Raw genomic sequence first — 21,149 nt, 5'->3', positions numbered from 1 at the left:
AGGGAGCTCTTTACACGACGAAAACGATTACAACAATGAAACATCGATTCTATAGCAACAGTTTTTATAAACGCGTTAGATCATAGATTTTTGATCTTTGCCAGAGGGGTAACGGTTAGCGAGGCAGGACCTGTTATTTAAATGGTCTAAGCTACAGATAAATAATTTGTTATGGTACGAATATCTGTTATTTTTTTCGTGTTTTTTTATTGCTAAAAAATTAAATAAGTGATAATTGCTTCGAGAAATGTATGGTACAGCCATGTCTCTTTTTGCTCGAATTGGTGGGAGGTTTGACACCTCTATGTATCTAAGGGTGGGAGCCTGTGGTGGAAGGGGAGCACTGCCCTGTCCCCAAATGTTCGTATTTCGTTTCGTACCGTAACGTAGAGGGATACTCCCTCTACGGTTCGTTTACATTCAAATATTCTAGTGGCAACATTTTCCATATCATTCGTTCGTAAAATAAAAACTGGCTACACAGAAAAGAAGACACATAATTCAAAATGGCCTCATTTCCGGTGGCGGCGACAAGACGCGGGCGCTATGTGCGCTGCCCGTTTATGAAAATTAAGAATTATAAATTTAGATAGCTTTGTGTACTTTAGTATTTTTTGTTTTCAATTGAAAATTTGTCTGTTTGAACCATGGGAAGACCAGGTGAGTGTAAAATATAAATTTATTTAACTTAGACACGCGTGCTTATAGCCGCGTGGTTTTCACAATTCACTTAATCATTTAAATGTTTCTGTTATGTATTATTTACTTTATTATAATTAATTTTTCTGTAACATCAAAATGATCAGTTTTTCATTTAGTGTTTTCTCTTAGAACAGCGATTTTTATCAAATTTAGGTTAAGTTGTTAAGATGAGACCACGCGTGGGGTTTGCATTTTTTAATGGAAACGACTTAAAATACACCTTTAATGTGTAATGTAAGCAATGTTCGTAGTAAAGTAGTCTGTGTACGTAAAATCTATCGTATAAATACATAAATCGTGGCATTAATTATTGTGGTTTTATCGGTAACCTAAAATTTGGTCGCACTCAACTAACTAATCTGCCATTTTTATATTTTTAAATCAATAGATTACATACAGATAATGTGTTTTTATGGCTGCTAATTATGAAATGATGGCCTGGACTAAAATAAGCATATTTCTATGGTTGCTGCAGTCTGGTTTATAAAAAGCCATGCCATGTGGTCCCTCTGCTATATGTAAATGAAAGAAGCACTTATGTTCTGACTGTACATAAGGGAAAGAGGTTATACTTAAATCTCATGTGCTCTAATTGTGCCTCTATGAGATATATATTTTTTCATTGGTAATTCATGATGTCTGTCAGTTTTTTATCAGATGTAATTTAGAGAGTGCACAGTTTTCAACCAAATTATAAAGTTTAAAACTTTCTAACTTAGACTGCATCAGTGCTTTCCATCACGCCTCATGGATAGCAGTGCACTGTAAGCCCATCTTTTATAAAAGAAGTATTAAATTCTGAGATAGGTACAAGTTTAATCCATGCTTGTTGTAAAATTTTGCAACTCGTCCATTTTGCTCATTTTAAGAGGATAAGTGTATTGGAAAAGTGGTTTGGCCTGTAGGTTTTTTTTTTAACTCCTTTTCACCTTAATATTTTGGAAACAGACTCTTGACCAACTGTCTTGACTTGACCACTATCTGTGACGTCTGAAATATAACTTGACATTTACAGCCAAGCCAAAGCGAAAATCAAAAGCCACCAAGTGACACCTTTTGCTGGAACGTTCTTGCAACTAGTGATGCCAGGTGTCCAGATAAAGCTGGTCATAGTTAGGCTTTTCTATTGGGTTTCCGAACAAAATAAATGGTGTCCGGCTTGTCCGGCTTTTATTGGGATTTACATTTAGCGCACAAACAATGAATGTTTGTGGAGACAAAATTTACGGTAATAATAATGAATGCTTGATTTTTACATTAAAAAAATTGTTGTACATATTAATACTTATTTACATAAAATCCTCAATAATGTAGGCTGTTTGGCCTTTTTGCCCAAATGTTGGGCCAAACTGACTGGACTGTCCGACTTTTAATTTCAGCATCTAGGCAACCCTACTTGCAATACATATGTTTATAGTTCTGATTGATTTTGTATTATTTTATCTAACAAAAATTTTATTAACACGAATTTTTATTTGCAGAGTTCAATAATTCTCGAGGTGGAGGCGGAGGTCGAGGTGGCGGAGGCTTCAGAGGTGGTCGCGGCGGCGGCGGAGGCCGAGGTGGCAGAGGAGGCTTTGGAGGAGGTGGCGGCGGCGGCAAGTTTGAGAGGCGAGGCGGCGGTGGAGGCCGGGGCTTCGGTGGTCGCGGCGGAGGAGGTTTGTTAACAATCAGCTTTAATCTATGATTTCCAGTAACTGCTTTCGTCTGTCCAGTGGTTAGCCTATGTAGCGTGATAATCCTACGGTCCTGGTTTGATTTTCCTTCTATAAATATGAGTATAAGACTCCAGACTGAAAATCTATACTATAAATTTGTAAATTCAGTCAGGAGTTGGAAAGTTTATTGTGTGGCACATGCCTTGGAGAGCAATGCCCATGATGTTGGCTCTCAGTATACACATACAAGTAGCTATAGAACTATCGACTAGAACAAGATTTGAGGCGGTGAATAGAAAAAGTTAGAAATTGAATGATGATTGATGGTCCCTCTAATCTAGACCTATTCATGAAGACTATGTTACCACACACCCACTTCTGATAAATAATATTCTGGTATAATTAGTTTTAACATATTATGCTCTCAATACAAAAAGCATTGTTTTGCCTAGGCCGTGGTCGAGGTGGCGCCGGCGGCGGCAGAGGCGGTTTCAAAGGTGGAAAACAAGTTATAATTGAACCACACAGGTAAAACATTATTTCACTATCTATTACCATGTTAAGCTAGCTCATATTATCACAAGTTCTAAATTTATAATAGACTATTGGAATAAGTTATAATAGACTATTTGCCTATCTATTACTATACTAGTGGACCTGGGCAAGTTTCGAATTGACTTAATTATGTGCACTTTTTTAAAGTGCACATAATTAAGCCCTGCAGTGGCATTCACAAGGACCTATAAATAAGGAATCGGTCCAGCACTGCAGAGAAACACAGTGCTGGACTGATTCCTTATTTTTAGGTCCTGCAACATGGCCCACTTGATGAATACCATATCTTTTTCTTTGTTTTGAATATAGTGTGGTAGATTATTTTAAATTTTATACACATAACTTATAGCCTGGAGCCCTCACTCACTACACTTGTGGATCAATCTCAGACATTCTTCTCATGGAAATATCTTCATAAGATGATGTGAAACACATAACTTTCGTTCTTCTGAATGTGTATGCTTGAAGCCAACTATTCTAACTGATTATAGATTCTCTTAAATAAGTAATTGTAAAACATTTACATTTTTCACAATGATGTCATATTTTGTAGACACGCAGGGGTGTTCATAGCAAGAGGCAAAGAAGATGCGTTGGTTACAAAGAATTTGGTTCCTGGTTCAGAAGTTTATGGAGAGAAAAGAATATCTGTTGAGGTTTGTGTATATTTTTGTAATAGTAGAAATAATTTTAGGAAAACTTACTTAGTTTTTTGGAACACTAAAAAAATTAAAATAAATTCTTTCAAACTTTGACAATTTGTTCATTTTGGTCATAAATTCATAATGTTATTTAAGAAAAAACAAATTTAAGTTATATAAAATAGTAAGAAATATGCTATGAATATAAAATGATGACTGTGGTCCCTCTAATCTTGACCTATTCGTGAAGACTATATCCACACACCCACTTCTGATTACACCCCCTATTAACTCTAAACTCTGCTATAAAAAAACAACCAATAACCAATACCACCCATTCCAGAACGAAGGAGAGAAGATTGAATACAGAGTGTGGAATCCATTCCGGTCGAAATTGGCTGCAGCTATAATGGGGGGCGTGGATGCTGTTCACATGCCGCCTGGCTCCAGGGTGTTGTATCTTGGAGCCGCCAGTGGAACCACCGTCAGCCATGTGTCAGATATTGTTGGACCTGTAAGTGTTTAAAAAAAGTTTTTTATATTCTAAAATGTGTGTTTATCATATTTTACTTCATCATTATTAGCCAATTTTAAAAGGCCCACTCCAGGGTTTAATGGAGAGGAAATATGGGGTTTATAATCGCCACACTGCCCCGATGACGGTTGGTGGGCATTAATTTTATTATCAGATGTTAATGATAGTGACTGAGGCTGACAGCTTAACATACTCTCTGAGGCATGGAGATACCACCAACTTCCCAACTCTGGGCTGAGAAATGAAACTAAAAATTTCTCAAGATAAAAACTCAGTAATATTATACCGAGCCCTACTCGACTTGACCCTTACCAACAAACAAATTAGAAAGAAAGGAATGAAACGCATTTCATTTCATAACTTAATTATTTTAAATTATGTATTGTTTTTTTTTATTAAATGTTATTCAAAATATATTAACTATTGTAAATTGTTGTTGTAATAAAAGAATATTTGCCATATATTTTATAATTTGGCCAACTCCTCCAATTAGTCGCGAAAGTACGTGCTAGGAGTGGGTACGATAATAGACAAACAAGGGTGGGGATCAAACCACCACCTCTCGGTTAAGCTATTGAGGCTTTAATTTAAGAACAAGTTAATTATAATTATTATTAGGTGTGAAACGACTAGCGATTATACCCTCATTTTTAATTTGTTTGTTGGTAAACGGTGAACATCCAGTATCGCTTTAGTGTAATGTAGCCCATATCCAAAACCACATAGGCAAACTAACCGCTGAACCAACCTGGCAGTTATAAATATATTATGTATATCATTATAGATCAAATCAAATCAAATCAAAATCAATCAATCAGTGCTTGTAAACTGAGCCTACTTGAAATAAATGATTTTTGATTTGATTTGATTTGAGATAAGTACAAATAATTGAAATGATGAATGTGAATACAGACCTATCTGTGAAGACTATAACTTATCACCACCCACTATTCTGATGAAATACAAACACACATACCTACAGCTTACATATGTGACCAAATAGTAAAACACATTCCCTTTATATTTTCAGGAAGGGCTAGTGTATGCTGTAGAATTCTCACATAGATCAGGAAGGGATCTAATAAATGTAGCTAAGAAAAGAACTAATATAATACCCATTATAGAAGATGCAAGACATCCACTCAAATATAGGTGAGTACTTTTTTATACAAAAAAATATATAGCATAAAAAATATATGTATATTAGTTGTTCCATTTTGTGTAAAATAAACAAGACATAGTTGTGACACCAAAATTATTTTTTGTAATAAATAGAATTTACATTTCAACTTAAACTTTTTTTTACCAATCATTAATGCTGATATTTTTAGTAAAAACATTTGCCCAGACAGGGTGCTCAGGAGTATTTCCCAAGGATTACATTCTTTAAAAATAATTCATTCGAAATGTTCAAGGAATATGTGTTCTCGAATGGATATCTTCAGAGTAAATAGATTTTAATTCTTTTGTATATAGATTTTAAAATGCATCTTTATAATAATGTTTTATTGTTTTACGTGTTTTGTATGAAAACATAAAAAGATTTTATTTTTATTTAAAAAAATACTAGTTATGCAGTTTGGCTCCTATAAGTGGACTCGTCAACACCTTGAAGTTATGGGAAATACTCCCGAGCACCCTGTATGTTTTCTAAAATTTCAGTTCTTTATTTGGTACAAAATTGTACCATTTTGTCTCTTATTACACACAAAATAATAGCACCTAATATTTTCCAAGGTTGTTTTTATGATGAGAACAAATATTATGTTCTAAATCTTTCATGTTGAATATTTGAACTCTCTCTCTGATCGCATATACTTTGTTTTGCTACTATAATATGTTAGGAGCACCATAAAAACCGATACAAACTTGTTCACAGAATGTTAGTTGGTATGGTGGACACAATATTTGCAGACGTCGCACAACCAGATCAAGCCAGAATAGTCAGTTTGAATGCACAACATTTTCTCAAGAATGGAGGACACTTTGTTATCTCTATCAAGGTATTTTTATTTATAAATAGTTCTTAATTAGTTATATCTGCATATTGTCTCCCAAAGAGTAAAAAATCCAAAGGTTTGGGTGTATTCTTCCATAAAAAGGTAATTCCACAACTGTTATGGAGCTGCCAATGCATAAACTTATGCTTATTTTTCACTGTTTGGAAGCTACACTATCCCAGAGTGCTGTAGGCTATATTATATCCCCTTAATCCCACGGGATCGGAAATAATTAATATGATGATAAAAACCAAACTAAATCAAAAACATGTTGAAAAATTTTTGGTTGAGGTCACTGAGGTTTTGTATGCAGAATTTGTATATTAACACAATAATTTACAATTGTAAACAAAAGCTGTTCCTTATTCCACAGGCCTCGTGTATAGACTCAACGGCACAGCCTGAAGCAGTATTCGCCTCTGAGGTCAAGAAATTGCAAGCGGACAAACTGAAACCCCAAGAACAGTTGACCTTAGAACCCTACGAGCGCGACCACGCCGTCGTAGTTGGTATATTTAGACCGCCGGCTAAGAAAACGTAGTGCTAATTTTTATTATTATAGGTATATTGAAAAAACTAACTAACAAAAGTGTGTTGACTAAAGCAAAATAAACCTTAGTATGAGATTTGCATAGACATAATTTGTTTTGAGACAAAAAAATACAGGATGCTCGAGAGATGCCCATAACTTCAATTTTTTTTAACTAAAAAATAAAAACTTTTTATGTTTTCATACAAAGTAATTCAAATAATTCCTGACTATCCATGTAACACACGCCTTTATCTATCCTTGCAGTTTAAAATACGTGTAACTTAGCTAAGTCATAATTATAAGGATGCGTATAAGGGACACATTTAAGATCTATTTACCTTGAAAATATTAATTTTAGAATACATATTCCTTGAACGTTTTTAAATTATTTTTGGTAAAGTATCTTACCCCAGAGTTATGGAAAATACTCCCGAGCAACCTGTATAAAGACTAAATAAATAAATCTGGTTATTAAACAGTTAGAATACTCATATTATTTTTAAAGGTTCTGTAGTCGACAACAAACCTTAGTTTCGCCAGGCCTGGCGCACTCCGTGTTTTAGCGCAATCGTGCATGGTACATGGTCGCGGTACCCTGAGGGTGACTTAAACAGGCGAGTGTCGCCGCTCGGATCGGACGCTTTTGCACACGCTCCGCGACCGTTCGTTATCGTTCGTCGTTCGTAATATTATTAACCAAAAAAAAAAAATAATGGGAAAAAAATATTTTTGTGCATTTATTTGTCTGCCTAAGTAATAATAAGGATCAGAGACTCGCGTTTTTCAAACTTCCAAAGGAAAACCTTTTTAGAAAGGTAATAAAAAAAATATTTTAAGTACGTACTTAATTAATAATATCTACCGAATAATTACATTGATTTTCTTGTTTATGTTAGGGTTGTAATATTATTATGGTAGGTATAGTTAGGTAGCTAGCTACCTCCCAACCTATTTTCGTTTAAGAGGTTATTAATATACCTAAAAATATAAGTTTGATATAGTATAAGGTAGGTAAGAAAGAAAATTTACCTAGGGCAAACATTGTAAATCGAGACGAATATCTTAGCATTCCATGGATTCACCGTGCATGTGCCGGGTCCATCGCGTGGTAGAGAGGAAAACTCTGAGCTGAGTCCTGGACTTGTGACTACAGGATGTAGGGTAAAGGAATTTCTTGATGATCAATCAACACTCCCCGTTCTCTGCTCGTGTTGTTCTCTCTGCCGCCACATTTGATATGATCCTATTAAGAGCAGCTTTGGATACTCGTTCTAATATAGAACTAGCTCTACTTTGAATATTTTATGTATTGTTTGTCCAAATCTCATGCTAAGGATTGTACAGTTGACTATATTTTTATATTCCAGAGTTAATAGTATTTGTAAACTACTAAAATGTTTAGCAGATTTACTGTCGTGTGCCGATTTTCGAGTGCTTATCGGGGGTAGAGGAGATTGCCTACAAACTGACTTACTTGCTCCCTTTAACACGTTCGCTGCGGAACTAGGTCAATTGACCTCGTAAAGTTTTACGAGGTCGATACACCTCGTTCCTCACCACAGAAAGTTTAAGTACGAGGTCAAAAAAGCTCGTTCCGCACCGGGGGAAAGTACAGAAAATTCAATGCTGCAGCGAACGTGTTAACTTTTGCGAGTGCTCATAAACCGTGGCGCGACTTAACTGTTTAAAACTCCGATTAAACTCTAAAACTCATTTTCAAACTCTTGACATAGGTGTCAACAGCGCGACCGTTATTAACGGAGCCATCGTCTTTAAATCGATTTTTTATTGAGATTCTATCAAAAACGAAATTCATATACATATTTCAAGTAGGCTTTATTTACAAGCACTTTCGAAAGGTAAAATTTGACTATTTGTATTGACTAACACCGGTTCGGAAGGCAGGTTTTGCTTAGGAGCTGGCAATAAACTCTACTGACGATCAAGCGATCTCACATGCCTGCAGCGCAGCATCGTTTGTTGCTCGCGATCGGCATGATGTCATGCACATCACAACCAACGCACGATTTGTTTTATCGGCTGTCAAGCCTTTAGCGCTGTGCAGGCATGTGAGCGATTACTTGATCGTCAGTGGCTGACGTAAAGTTGCTGTTTTAAAATCATTCTTTACAATGTTTAGTATTAGTACATATAATAATTGATTCTACTACATGAATATGAAAGATCTGGGATAAGGGCAGTGAAAAAAAATATCTATACCATAACCAATATTTTAATATTCAGCCTTCGTTAAATTCGCTATTTAATACAGCCTGCGTCCTTAGGCCATAAATGCCTTTACATGATCCTCGCCTCGGTTAATAACGGTCGTGCATTGTTTAACTCATCACTATTGAATTCGAAATGAAGTTTCATATGCATAAACATGAAAAATATACAGCCTTTAAATGTGAGTTTACCTCCCGTGATAAGTATAGATTGTTTTTATGTTAAGTGGCGTGTAAGTTGTCTGGAGATGTAAGATGATGTATGTTTATAGTTTTAAGAAATAAAGATGGTGCGAATGAGCTTTTGACTTTTATTTTTCTCACAGACTCGCGGCCATTGGCTATATTTATTACTGTAATAATTCATAGTAGTAGAAATGCAGAGCCTACCATAAAGGATTTCATTTAAACCTGTATTTGAGTAGGAATTTTACATTTAGTACAATTTGTACATAGGTGCTTACCTGAGTCACAGTATATTATAGTATACACGAGATGGCTCCCGCGCTTTATCAAAAGGGATAGCGTCTAGCGAGGCATGTCCCTCTATAATTCGTCTGAGATCTAGCGAGCTTGGTGCTCTCCTTTCCATAGACAAGAAAGCAGAAAAAAAATCGCGAACCTAGAAAAAAGTCAACCATTTTTTACCCAGTGCTGCCAGTTTTTGGCAAATTTTCCAAATTGCGGGGAATTCGAACACAATTTTCAACCGTTCTTGTGGATTTTTTAACTTCTGCATATAATGCCCCAACTGTTAACGACTTCAGATATTAACAAATACTCAATAAAATCAGGATAATTATGATGTAAATAAATACAAAGATAAAATGGCGGAATCCCTAAAAATATCAATGAAAACTGCATTACTACTACTATTTATTTTTTTCTTAATCTTCTACATGAGGAGAATTGGAATTTACTTTCCTCAACTTTGCTTTGCTTGGAGATATGCTTTGATTTTTGGGGAGCTATGAAAATAGGCATTGGCAATATTTAGCAATACAAATTTTTAAATTTTTGTCTGTGTCAAGCTTCATTTGTGGTCTGTGGTGTCAAGTGGTCACTACACTTGTCAATGTCATATTTTTATGTTTATGTAGTCCAAAAATGTGTCAAAATTAAAATTTAAAAACATTGAATTGAATTTTGGAACTTGGACCAACATATTGAATTATCAATTTATATTTTTAACAAATTATGCCAATGCTAAGTAATTAAATAAAGTTATCATATTCGATAAATGTAAACAGTACTCCTATTTAGTTTTACTGTTGTTATTACAAACAATTTAATGTCATACACCGGTTAGGATTTGAGAGTATATAATTCAATTGTCAGTAATAGTTTTTTAAAATGGTTATCATAGCTATTGGACCCTTTAATGTTACGGTAAGTAAATTAATCTTAGTGGTCAGCTACATACTAGTCTATTGTGTTTGTGCCATTCTAAAGCAGTTGTTTTACTGACTGACAAGCGGTCTCCCGCGACTTCGTTCTTGAATCTAGCGGGAACCATTAATTATCCATGATTTAAAGTAATATCCTATTTTGCTCATTAACCTCCTCTATCTTCCAGTGTTAAGTTATTCTAGATATTAACAAATAGAATATAAGTCTTCTGTATAACCTGCCGCAGCTTAAGGATGTGGTCTATTCGGTGGAAACTTGGGCTGTGCTAAGGTCGTTGCACAGATGCCAAATTGTCCAATTCCATTTATAACTAATTTAATTTCAGTATTTAATTTTAGTTATCATGGTGACAGGTCTCAGGTGTACTATGTGACCCGCAAATGCCTCTTAGACTTAAGGGTAAAATATACAAAACGGTTGTAAGACCTGTCGTGCTGTATGGATCAGAATGTTGGGCGGTGAAAGGGATGGATAGTAAACGAATGCATGTGAACGAAATGCATATGTTGAGATGGATGTGTGGTGTGACAAGAATAGATAAAATAAGGAATGAGTATATAAGAGGAAGTCTAAAGGTGGCGCCAGTGACAGAAAAATTGAGGAGTAGAACGTTAGCTTGGTATGGACATGTAATGCGTAGAGAGGAAAGTCATATTAGTAGAAAAATGTTGAATGTGCAAGTGGAAGGTCATAAGAGGAGAGGAAGGCCAAAGAAGAGATGGTTGGATTGTGTGAAAGAGGACATGTGTGTAAAAGGAGTGGATGATGAGTTGACGAGTAATAGAAACAAATGGAAAAGATTGACATATTTTTCCGACCCCACTTAAGTGGGATAAGGGTAAGGAGATGATGATGATTTAATTTTAGTTATCATTAATAAACTTCATACTTATAACAATATCATATATCAATACTTAGCTTTTTATTTGAGTCTCTGACTTTCCAAACTAAAGTTAAATTAAGTAGATGGTGAAATAATTATATGATATAATGTCTTGCTATATAGCTCTAAACCAAGCTAACATTTTACTCGGCAACCGTTCCAGGCTTCTTCCTTAAATTGTAAAACAAATGGGAGTGACCATACGTCTGAACGTCATGCCTGGGGTGCGATAGTCACACACAAAAGCAGTTAAGGATTCAACCGGTCAAAGCCGTAAATGAAGTGGCTAAAGCCAAACTGAATGTGGAATGTTTATTAACAAACAAACATATTATTTAAATAATAGCCCAGTGGATATGACCTCTGCCTCCGATTCCGGAGGGCGTAGGTTTGAATCCGGCCCAGGGCATGCACCTCTAACTTTTCTGCGACGCTGACTGCAGTCGGTAGCCGTTGACTGCCGCCGAGACTGCCGTTGACTGACGTCTCGGCGTCTGCTCTATACTGCAGTCAACTGCCGTTGACTGACGTCTCGGCGTCTGCAGTCTACTGCAGTCAATTGCTGTTGACTGACGTCTCGGCGTCGTAGTCTACTGCATTCGACTGCAGTCGTCGGTAGCATTTGCTGCTCTTGTAAATGAACACCAAGTCACTTATGCGTTCACAGAAAACATTTACATTAGTTAAAATTCTTTACAGATAAATTTGAAGCAATTAGTCAGCAAATTGGCACCAACAATTAAAGAACAGTTTCAGGCATTGAATTTCAAGAATGTACCAAAAGGAAAATTAGTGTATTTAGAGCTGCTTGGTAAAAACCCCAAGGTCCATGAAGTTATAGAGAGACTGAACAATAAAGTGTATAAAAAAGTAAAACTAAGTGCTTTCATACCTAAAGAAGTGCCTCAGGTATGTATCTACACTACAGTATGTTTCATGTAGGATGGTGCGGATGACAGGTCGTTTTACTCTTGAAAGTTTGCCATGATTCACGGTGATAGTACATATTATCAACGTCATACAGGCAACTGTCACCGTACCCATGCTATCTGAAAAACACTTTAGTCTTCACTGCACGGTTTCACCCGCATATTCCCATGAAAATACTGGGATAAAATATAGCCTACCAGAAAGCCACATTATTTGTGAGTATCACCACTAAGATTGAGTGATTCAGTAGATCCAGAGATTACCTACAATACCACAAATGTTACCTTTTTATAATATTACTAGCAGAGAGAGAGAGCAGATAATTATGCCTCTGAATAAATGATCTACATAGTTACATACATAACTAGCGGATTCAGGTGATTGATGTTGAAAGCTTTGACCAACACCCTATAAAAGGTCAAGGGTCGGATACAGAAGGTGGTACCACGTTTAGACAGTGGCGTAGCAAGCCTTGGTGTAGCCCCATTTGAAAATTAGTTGGGGGCGCTTAAGAAGGGTAAATATATCTAAGAAAAGAAATATTGATTAAAAGTCATCACTTCCTCCTAGAAATTGAGCTAGCCAAACAATTCAAATACACACTTTATCTGCCTTTTTTTCAGCAAACTACTATATTAAATACCTAATCTATAGCTGAAAACAATTTCAGTTTTTAATCACACTTTATGGTTCTCTATAACTGGGGCCTGGGGCCTGGGGTCCCTGTATCATTGAGATGCTGAAATGGTGTTAGCTACACCCTTGCCCTTGCGACAGCACTTATTGTTAGAAGTTTCCTCACTTCGGAGCCCTAACCACCAGTAGCTTGGCCACTCAAAATGTTGCCTGCAATGGGAGTGATGATTTTATAAAATTTCAATATTAACATATCAATTACTTGTTTACAGAATGCTATATCAAACAAACCAGTGTCAATTCCGACGAAATTAAGACGTAATTGTAAAATTCCGGCCATCTTTACTGATGATCAGGTAATTTTAATTAAAACTATTCAATCTTATTGGCAACTATCTCAATGGTCTCAGTGGAATTGAATCACGACATTCCAAATCAGGTATTTTTATAAGTATAATAATACTGAGATTTTTATTCTGCTGAGAAATTCTCAGTTAAAAATTTGAGCCCAGAATTGGGAATGGATGTTGGGGTCCCAAGGTGCTGGAATGGTGACCGCGCACTAGTAAACGCAGGGATTAGCTGGATGCTAGATGCAGGTGGCTCAAGATCGTGATGTTTGGTCCCTACAAAAGCCATATATGTCCTGGAATGGACGTCCATCGGCTCATATGATGATGATGATGATTCATCGTCATATTAGCCGTCAATCAAGTTTGCAAAGTAATATATGCATCTATTCAATATTTCCAGATCCGCAAAGTCTCAATGGATTGCTTTTTAATAGAGTTGCAGACAAAGTTCACTGGGCTCTTCGATCTAAGCGAGTCCACTGGGCACAAACTGCTGGAGAAAATGGCACAGGTTAGCACTTAGCACTGATTTGTATAAACTACATACTGGAGAAAATGGCACAGGTTAGCACTTAGCACTCATTTGTATAAACTACATACTGGACAATATGGCACAGGTTAGCACTCATTGGTAGAGTTGCATGAAGGGTAATTCTCATAAAAGAAACAAAAATGCTTGCATAAATAGGTAAATATGACACTGTCTTAAAGACAGGGTCTTAACCTATGTACGAGTATGATGTTTTCAATGCATAAATGTTCAATTCAATGTTTTAAATGCATTCACCTGGAAAAATAGAAATTGTTTTTTTTAACTTTTGTCATTTCTGAAATGAAACTATAAGCAGTTTTTTACGGTTTTTTCCGAATAGCACCAGATTAAATGAGATTGTTGATTACATTTTACAAATTTTTGCTTTCAAACCAACAAACATGAACACTAAAACACACATCGTCTGTATTCCAGACTATATACGATCGCATCTGCGAGGTACACCAAGAATCACCGGTGGATACCTGCTTCAAGTTGACCAGCTTCTACCGCAGGAGGTATCCGCACTACACGGACTTCCAGTTCATCCAGTCGACCCTGCACGACATACAGGACGCGCAGGGCGCGCCGCGACTGGACATCGACGAGAATGAATTGTGTGCAGTGGCAATTGATGAGTTCCGTGAGTCATCAATATCAGCCTATCAGCCTAGAGCCTCAATAGCTCAACGGTAAGAGCGGTCAGATTCATCACCGTTGGTCTATTGTACCCACTCCTAATACAGTCTTTCCTGACTAGTTTGAGGGGAATGGGAATATTGGTCATATTTATAAAAAAAAAGATATATAGATAAGAAAATTGTAACAGCCCACAGGATCAGAGAGAGACGAATATCTTAGCATTTCATGGATTCATCGTGCAGGTGCCGGGTCCATTACCTCTCATCTCGTGGTAGAGAGATCAACGCCGAGCAGAGTTCTGCCCCCCTAGCCAAGTTTCTTTTTCTACGATCGCTAACGCTTCGAAAACTAGAAAAATGTACGGGAATGACAGATCTTGATCACGTGACCTAGGGGGGCTGAACTTGCAACTACAGGATGTAGGGTTAAGGAATTCCTTGACAATTAATCAACACTGCCCTCCTCCGCACGTGTTGTTCTGGCTTACCTTACCTTATCAGCCGATAGACGTCCACTTCTTGCATGGACCTCCAAGCATATCGATCTTGAGCCGCCAGCATCCAGCGGCTCCTTGCAACCCGCTTGATATCCTCGGTCCACCTAGTGGGGGGTCGACCAACACTGCGCTTTCCGGTGCGGGGTCGCCATTCCAGCACCTTGGTACCTATGTGCCCATTGCCACTTCAGCTTCGCGACACGTTGAGCTATGTCGGTGACTTTGGTTATTCTGCGGATCTCCTCATTTCTGATTCGATCACGCAGAGATACTCCTAACATAGCATTTCTTATGAGGCCCATAGTTAGCGACCAAGTCTCGGAACTATAGGTCATCACTGGCAACACGCACTGTTCGAAGACTTTTGTCTTCAGGCACTTTACAATGTCGTTATTCATGCACGTCTGTCTGTTCGTCCAGTTATATCTATAATAAACTTGTTGCAGTGGGATTTTCATTTGAACATACGCAGCAGGCGTGCAATTTAAACATCAACTGGATATCTAAGCTGGTATGTATTTATATTATCCATTTTTAACCGACTTCAAAAAAGAGGAGGTTCTCAATTCGGTTGGTATTTTTTTTTTTTTTTTTATGTATGTACACCGATTACTCAAAGACGCCTGGACCGATTTCAAAAATTATTTTTTTGTTTGAAACGGTATAGTCCCCATTTGGTCCCATTGCCATCATGTCAAGGTCTGATGATGGAATCCTGGAGAAATTGAGGGGAACTTTCTAAAATTATATGGGTGTCTAGTGTGTTCGTAAACTTTTCCACTTAGTGCTTTTAAGCACTACAATTTTATGAAGGTTTAAAATCGATCTGATGATGGAGCCATAAAACAGACGAGGGAACTCCTCGGCGATTTACAGCAGTTACCTTGTGTTTGGGCTTGATTAATTTGTATTAATGAGAACTTTCCACATAGATAGGTTGTGACTGTCATTTAGGGGTTTGGTGATGAAGACCAAGGACAATTAAGGGAACTCCTTAACAGTTTACAGTAACTACCTTGTGTTTGGCCTTGATTAATTCGTATTGCTGAGAACTTTCTACCTAGATGAGTTGTGTCTGTAATTAGGGGTCTGATGATGAAGACCAAGGTCAATTAAGGGAACCCCTGAACGGTTTACGGTAGCTACCTTGTGCTTGGGCTTGATTAATTTGTATTGCTGAGAATTTTGTACCAAGATGGGTTGTGACTGTCATTAGGGGTCTGATGTATTTGTTTGAGATGAAATTTTACACTATAAATGGAAAAATAATAAAAAATTTAATAAAAAAAATACAACCGACTTCAAAACCTAAAAACATTAATATAACCAGATTTGCAGCGCTGCCGCGGATCCCTGAAAAACGCCCCATACAAAATGGCACGAACTAATGACGTCGTAGGCAATGTAATGATCGTTAGATTTGTATGAGCGTACAAACAAAATTACTAATATCTTTGTTATTTGTGCGTTTATGTTTATAGTTCATATATTAAAAAAATGTCACATTTAATGTAAGGAAGCTAAAACTGTATGAATTTTCATCTAATTACGATAAAAGATTTTTAATAGATTTTAAAATTTTATAATCTCATTTATTTTGCAAATATCCAGACAATCATTGCTTTTTATATATAAATTAGTTAACAATGACCCTATTTACCAGAATGTATCATAAAAATTAATATATTCAAACCTAGTCATCATCCCCATTGTTTAAGGTGAAAGGCCTCTGTTCTGCAATGCGCTAACAATAATACTCTGGTGATGATCATAATGATCATGATGGTGATCATAATTAGAGTTGTTCACTTGTTGTAGTTAAACCAACACGTGAAGGGCTTGACGGTGAACGATGGAGACTCCAGTCCCGAGGGAGTCGCTAAAATGACAGTCAGAAAACATTTGAAGAAAATGGCGCCGCACATATCCGGGGTGAGTTATAAAGCCCAGTGGCGTACACTTCATAGATGTAAATAAGCACTGCCTACCCTAAGAACTTAATACAAATCTATGATAGACCACAGAATTTGACAATTTTGACAATTTAGTTTGACAAGGAATTTTTAAATTTTTACTTTTTGTTTTTTTTTTTTAATTTTTTACAAGTTAGCTCTTGACTACAGTCTCACCTGATGGTAAGTGATGATGCATTCTAAGATGGAAGCGGGCTAAGTTACGAAAAAGTAACTTGCTAGTAATCAGTTGTAAAAAATGTTCTACGGATCCCAGACTAATAAATATAAGATTAATTGAATTATATTTTAATCTCTGTGTTTGGAGTATATTAGACAGAACTTTCCCTGGCAGATAAGCTTATATAGTTAGCTAATTTAGACTATATTTTATTTCCATATTACCACGGGAACACAAACTACGCAAGTGAAACCGGGGCGTCCGCTAGTCTAATATGTACCTAATAATGAAGTGTGAATTTTTGTATTGCAGTATGTGAGGCAAGTTATCATAAATCACATTCTGCCCGCAAGAGAAAGTTATTATGTTGTAAAGGTTAGTATCGTTTCTGGTAAAACTAAGGTCCGGCCGCTCAGAGATTGCGGTTCTTACAGGTCGTATTGGACAAATATATTCAATTACAATTGCCTCGTTTTTTGTCTCATCACTACAAAGACAAACAGTTGGCATAACGTTGAAACTGCTCAGTTTAACGAGCTTGTACGCCAGTTCAAAGTTACGATCACGACCTGTCAGAAACGCAATCTCTGAGCAGGCGAACTTTAATACTTTATGGTTTTTGTCTTTAATTTCTACTGTCTTTTTACCCGACTGCAAGAAGGGTTATGTTTTTCGCGCGTATCTTGTATGTATGTATGTATGTAATATTCTTTATTACCACATATCTTTCAAACCACTGAACGGATTTACGTAATTAGGATATCGTTAGATTTGTCTCAATTACCCAAGTGTTCTTAGATAGTTGAAATTAAAAATAAATAACAAGACGACTGTGAGACGCTATAGACTCGAGGTGGATTTTTTTTTTTTTCTCTAATATTGCAATATGGGTATCAAATTCAAGAGCTTTTTGTGAGGATTCTAAAATGGTATATCATGTCCATGTTTAAAAAAAACTACAATTAGAAAAACGTTATTTATTAGTTGTCTATACAAAATACTTGTGAAGTGAAGTTATAAAATAGACTAAATTAAATATATTGATTATAAAAACGGCTGAGTGCGAGTCGGGTTCGCCCACCGAGCGTTCCGTAGAATTTTTTGAATATTTGCTTAACCTAGGTTGGACGTATAAATTATCGTACTTTGTAATAAACGTAATAAATAAATCCGAAATTAACCATCTATCGTAACTAAACTGTGTTGACTGTTTTCTAATTGCTTTCTACACTTCTAGACTGAGCTTGTTTTATTTCTTTTCAGTTTTTTTAGACTTTATGCAGTCGGGTTTTTTTATTTGTTTAATTAATTACACTTTCATATTTCCAGATACGCGGTTTTTAATTTATTTACTCGCGAGAAAGGAGGCCGAATGCCCGGCTATGTATCAATCGGTCATGCGTAAAAACCATTTTTATTTTAAAATTCATCTTTTCAATATTACTTTAACAGGAATCAATTTTAGTTATATGCGAACCGGAGTATAAAACCTAAAAAGTAAAAATAAAAACTACAATAGTTTCCGATCTATCGCTCATGTCGCTGAATGCTACCAAGAAATGAGGGCTCCCCATATTTAGGGAAAATAAATGATGAAAGCTGCAAGAAAATCTGTTGAGTAGTCTTTGAGTTTATTGCAAACAGACAGACGGACGCGGCTCAGGACTTTGGTTTATTATGTGTATATTGTATAGATTAAGTGATTGTGGTTATATTAATGTTTTTAAAAATATTAGTACCGGACTTTAACTTTGATTGAACTAATGATTTTGAAAATATTTACTTTACATAGTAAATATTTTCAAAATCATATTTTTTGTACGTAATATGTTAATGTTTTTTAAAGTCATGTTTTTTATGTTATTATTTTTTTATATGGAGTAAACTTGCGCTTCACCACGATCTCGCCTAGTGGTAAGTGTAGAAGTGGCCTAAGATGGAAGACATCTCTGGTTGCGCTGGTCTTGGGTGACATTTGTCCGTGTAAAATTTACTCATGCGTGTGTATTGCGTTTCAAATTTATAGTAGTGTAAGCACATAACATGTGTAAACACACAAGACATATCTACTTATTGGAGTTAAATATTGTCGATGTGTGAGTTTAACATCGTCGCTTAGTTCCCTTCAAAAAACGACAGATAATTTTTTTTATAATTTTTAATTATTATAGATAATATAATATTATAGATAATTTTTGGTGAATTTGGGTGCGATGCATCTCCATGTCTAATTCCTCTATGCATGTTAGGTCTACTGAGATGAGATCAACATGCAAACAATATTCGTGAAAATTGCTGATTCACATTTGTTTATAATAACTTGTGTGTCTGTGTATACGTCCAGGTATACGGCGAGCCGTACCTGCCCAACAAGACGGCCATGCTGCCGTTCACCCAGCAGTTCCGAACCGTGTCCACTATCCGCTCCGAGCATATGTACAACCACATCTCGCTAAAGGTGCCGTGGATGACGTATTTGCAGCTGCTGAAATCCGACGGGCAGAACATAGGTAACCTTCATATGATCCGCTCCGAGTACATGTATGTACTTGATGTATGTACTTTATGAATATGATATACAATAAAAAAAAAATATAATTATTTTTTACAGAGAACGCAAAACTGGTGATAAGACCAGTCAAGTCGCACTTATACAAGATAAAGCGAGTCATGACACACAGCTCATTGAGACAGAGCGATGACGAGGTCGGTAACGTGGTGTCCGGTGACGAGGAGGTCGGTGACGTGGTGTCCGACGACGAGAAGATCGCTGATGATGCAGAGCATTCCGATGTACAGGAACACGGGGAGACAGAGAACATGGAGTGGTCAGAAGACTGGTAGACTAGATTAGATATTACTAAATTACACCATTGAAGAACTTGGTCTTACCTCTGATAATTCCGTTAGATGGCGTAATATAAAAATGTGAGATGTCATGTTGCTCAATACACAGTAATCCTATTGAATACACAGTGACCCAGTTTTGGTCCTAGATAGAGATTTAGGGTATTTTACGACCTAGGTACGACAACAGGCCAGGGGGCGGGGTTCGAAAAACTACCTCTCGGGGTCCGAACACTTTAATACTGAGCTATTGAGGCTTTTAATTTTTGGATATACAACTAAATAAAAAATATTTATGTTTTTAATGTTTCAATTTATAATTGTATTTTTGTGTGCAATAAAGTATTTCTTCTTCTTCTTCTAAAATTTGGCAGTAGTAAATATCGAGCCGCGATAGCCTAGTGGATATGACCTCGACCTTCGATTCGGAGGGCGTAGTTCAAATTACAAATCCGGTCCGGGTCATGCACCTTCAACTTTTCAGTTATGTGCAATACAAGAAATTAAATATCAAGTGTCTCAAACGGTAATGGAAAACATCGTGAGGAAACCTGCATACTTGAGAATTTTCTCAATTTTCTACGTGTGTGAAGCATGCCAATGCGCATTGGGCCAGTGTGGTGGACTATTGACCTAACTCCTCTCATTCTGAGAGGAGACCCGTGTTCAAAAGTGAGCCGAATATGGGTTGCGAGCCGAATGATGAAGGGCGTAGGAAGTCGCGACGTTCGCTAGTAGTATAGCAACAAACGTTAAAAATTACTAGAACAAATCAAATTCCATTCTGTTTTACTATTTTGACTCAAAAACGAAAAAATAAATTGTATGGTTTTTATACTAATTACATAGTTATTAAGAATAAATAAAGTAATAAAACTATAATATTCGTTTTATTTATTAACCCATTTGATTTGTTTTGTGCTATAATATACAAGCTTTATTTAATAAACGTGTCGCTAAACGCTAATTTTGGCGGCCTCCGTAGCGCATGTGGCGTGGCGCGATGGATGTACAAGACGAAGGTCCTGGGTTCGATCCCCGGTTGGGCCGATTGAGATTTTCTTAATTGGTCCAAGTCTGGCTGTTGGGAGGCTTCGGCCGTGGCTAGTTACCACCCTACCGGCAAGGATGTACCGCCAAGCGATTTAGCGTTCCGGTAGAATCCCGTGTAGAAACTGAAAAGGGTGTAAATCATCTTCCTAACAAGTTAACCCGCTTCCATCTTAAATTGCATCATCACCTACCATCAGGCGAGATTGTAGTCAATACTCTTTGAAGTACGACGATGGTTTTTATAGAGTTCTTGTTTTTATTATGGTCGTGTGGAGGTATGGAGTAGTGAAGTGTAGGGGTAGGGAAGAAGCGTCTTAAGTCAAAGCAAAGCTTGACCCAGCTTTTACTTATGGGGACGAGGTAAATAAATTCAAACATCGAAA

The 21,149-nt window shown here is 36.6% G+C and overlaps 2 protein-coding genes across 2 annotated transcripts; both read left to right on the top strand.

Moving 5' to 3' along the window:
* The first annotated feature begins 500 nt into the window (after nucleotides 1–500).
* On the top strand, nucleotides 501–9,152 carry LOC112051201 (rRNA 2'-O-methyltransferase fibrillarin). The gene is made up of 8 exons (XM_024089738.2): nucleotides 501–660; nucleotides 2,184–2,360; nucleotides 2,813–2,888; nucleotides 3,469–3,571; nucleotides 3,900–4,070; nucleotides 5,122–5,243; nucleotides 5,971–6,094; nucleotides 6,465–9,152. The coding sequence occupies exons 1-8, from the start codon at nucleotides 648–650 to the stop codon at nucleotides 6,630–6,632; spliced, it is 954 nt and encodes a 317-aa protein (XP_023945506.1). The 5' UTR covers nucleotides 501–647; the 3' UTR covers nucleotides 6,633–9,152.
* Nucleotides 9,153–9,930: 778 nt separating this feature from the next.
* LOC112051199 (uncharacterized) lies at nucleotides 9,931–20,595 on the top strand. Its single transcript, XM_024089735.2, has 10 exons — nucleotides 9,931–10,240; nucleotides 11,844–12,053; nucleotides 12,983–13,066; nucleotides 13,464–13,574; nucleotides 14,031–14,238; nucleotides 15,180–15,244; nucleotides 16,552–16,665; nucleotides 17,179–17,241; nucleotides 19,211–19,376; nucleotides 19,478–20,595. The coding sequence occupies exons 1-10, from the start codon at nucleotides 10,205–10,207 to the stop codon at nucleotides 19,708–19,710; spliced, it is 1,290 nt and encodes a 429-aa protein (XP_023945503.2). The 5' UTR covers nucleotides 9,931–10,204; the 3' UTR covers nucleotides 19,711–20,595.
* Nucleotides 20,596–21,149: the final 554 nt, after the last annotated feature.

Source organism: Bicyclus anynana, chromosome 18 (genome assembly GCF_947172395.1).
Source record: "Bicyclus anynana chromosome 18, ilBicAnyn1.1, whole genome shotgun sequence".
Lineage (NCBI taxonomy): Eukaryota > Metazoa > Arthropoda > Insecta > Lepidoptera > Nymphalidae > Bicyclus > Bicyclus anynana.
Note: the sequence above shows the minus strand (reverse complement) of the source record. Positions and strands in the feature narration are given on the sequence as shown.

Bases quoted from the DNA above. Each gene is read 5' to 3' on its own strand.
- LOC112051201 (XM_024089738.2), top strand. The intron at 2,361-2,812 runs GTTTGTTAACAA...TGTTTTGCCTAG, and splicing joins CGGTGGTCGCGGCGGAGGAG to GCCGTGGTCGAGGTGGCGCC. The intron at 4,071-5,121 runs GTAAGTGTTTAA...TTATATTTTCAG, and splicing joins TGTCAGATATTGTTGGACCT to GAAGGGCTAGTGTATGCTGT.
- LOC112051199 (XM_024089735.2), top strand. From the start codon at position 10,205: ATGGTTATCATAGCTATTGGACCCTTTAATGTTACG. The intron at 13,575-14,030 runs GTTAGCACTTAG...TCTGTATTCCAG, and splicing joins TGCTGGAGAAAATGGCACAG to ACTATATACGATCGCATCTG. The intron at 19,377-19,477 runs GTAACCTTCATA...TATTTTTTACAG, and splicing joins ATCCGACGGGCAGAACATAG to AGAACGCAAAACTGGTGATA.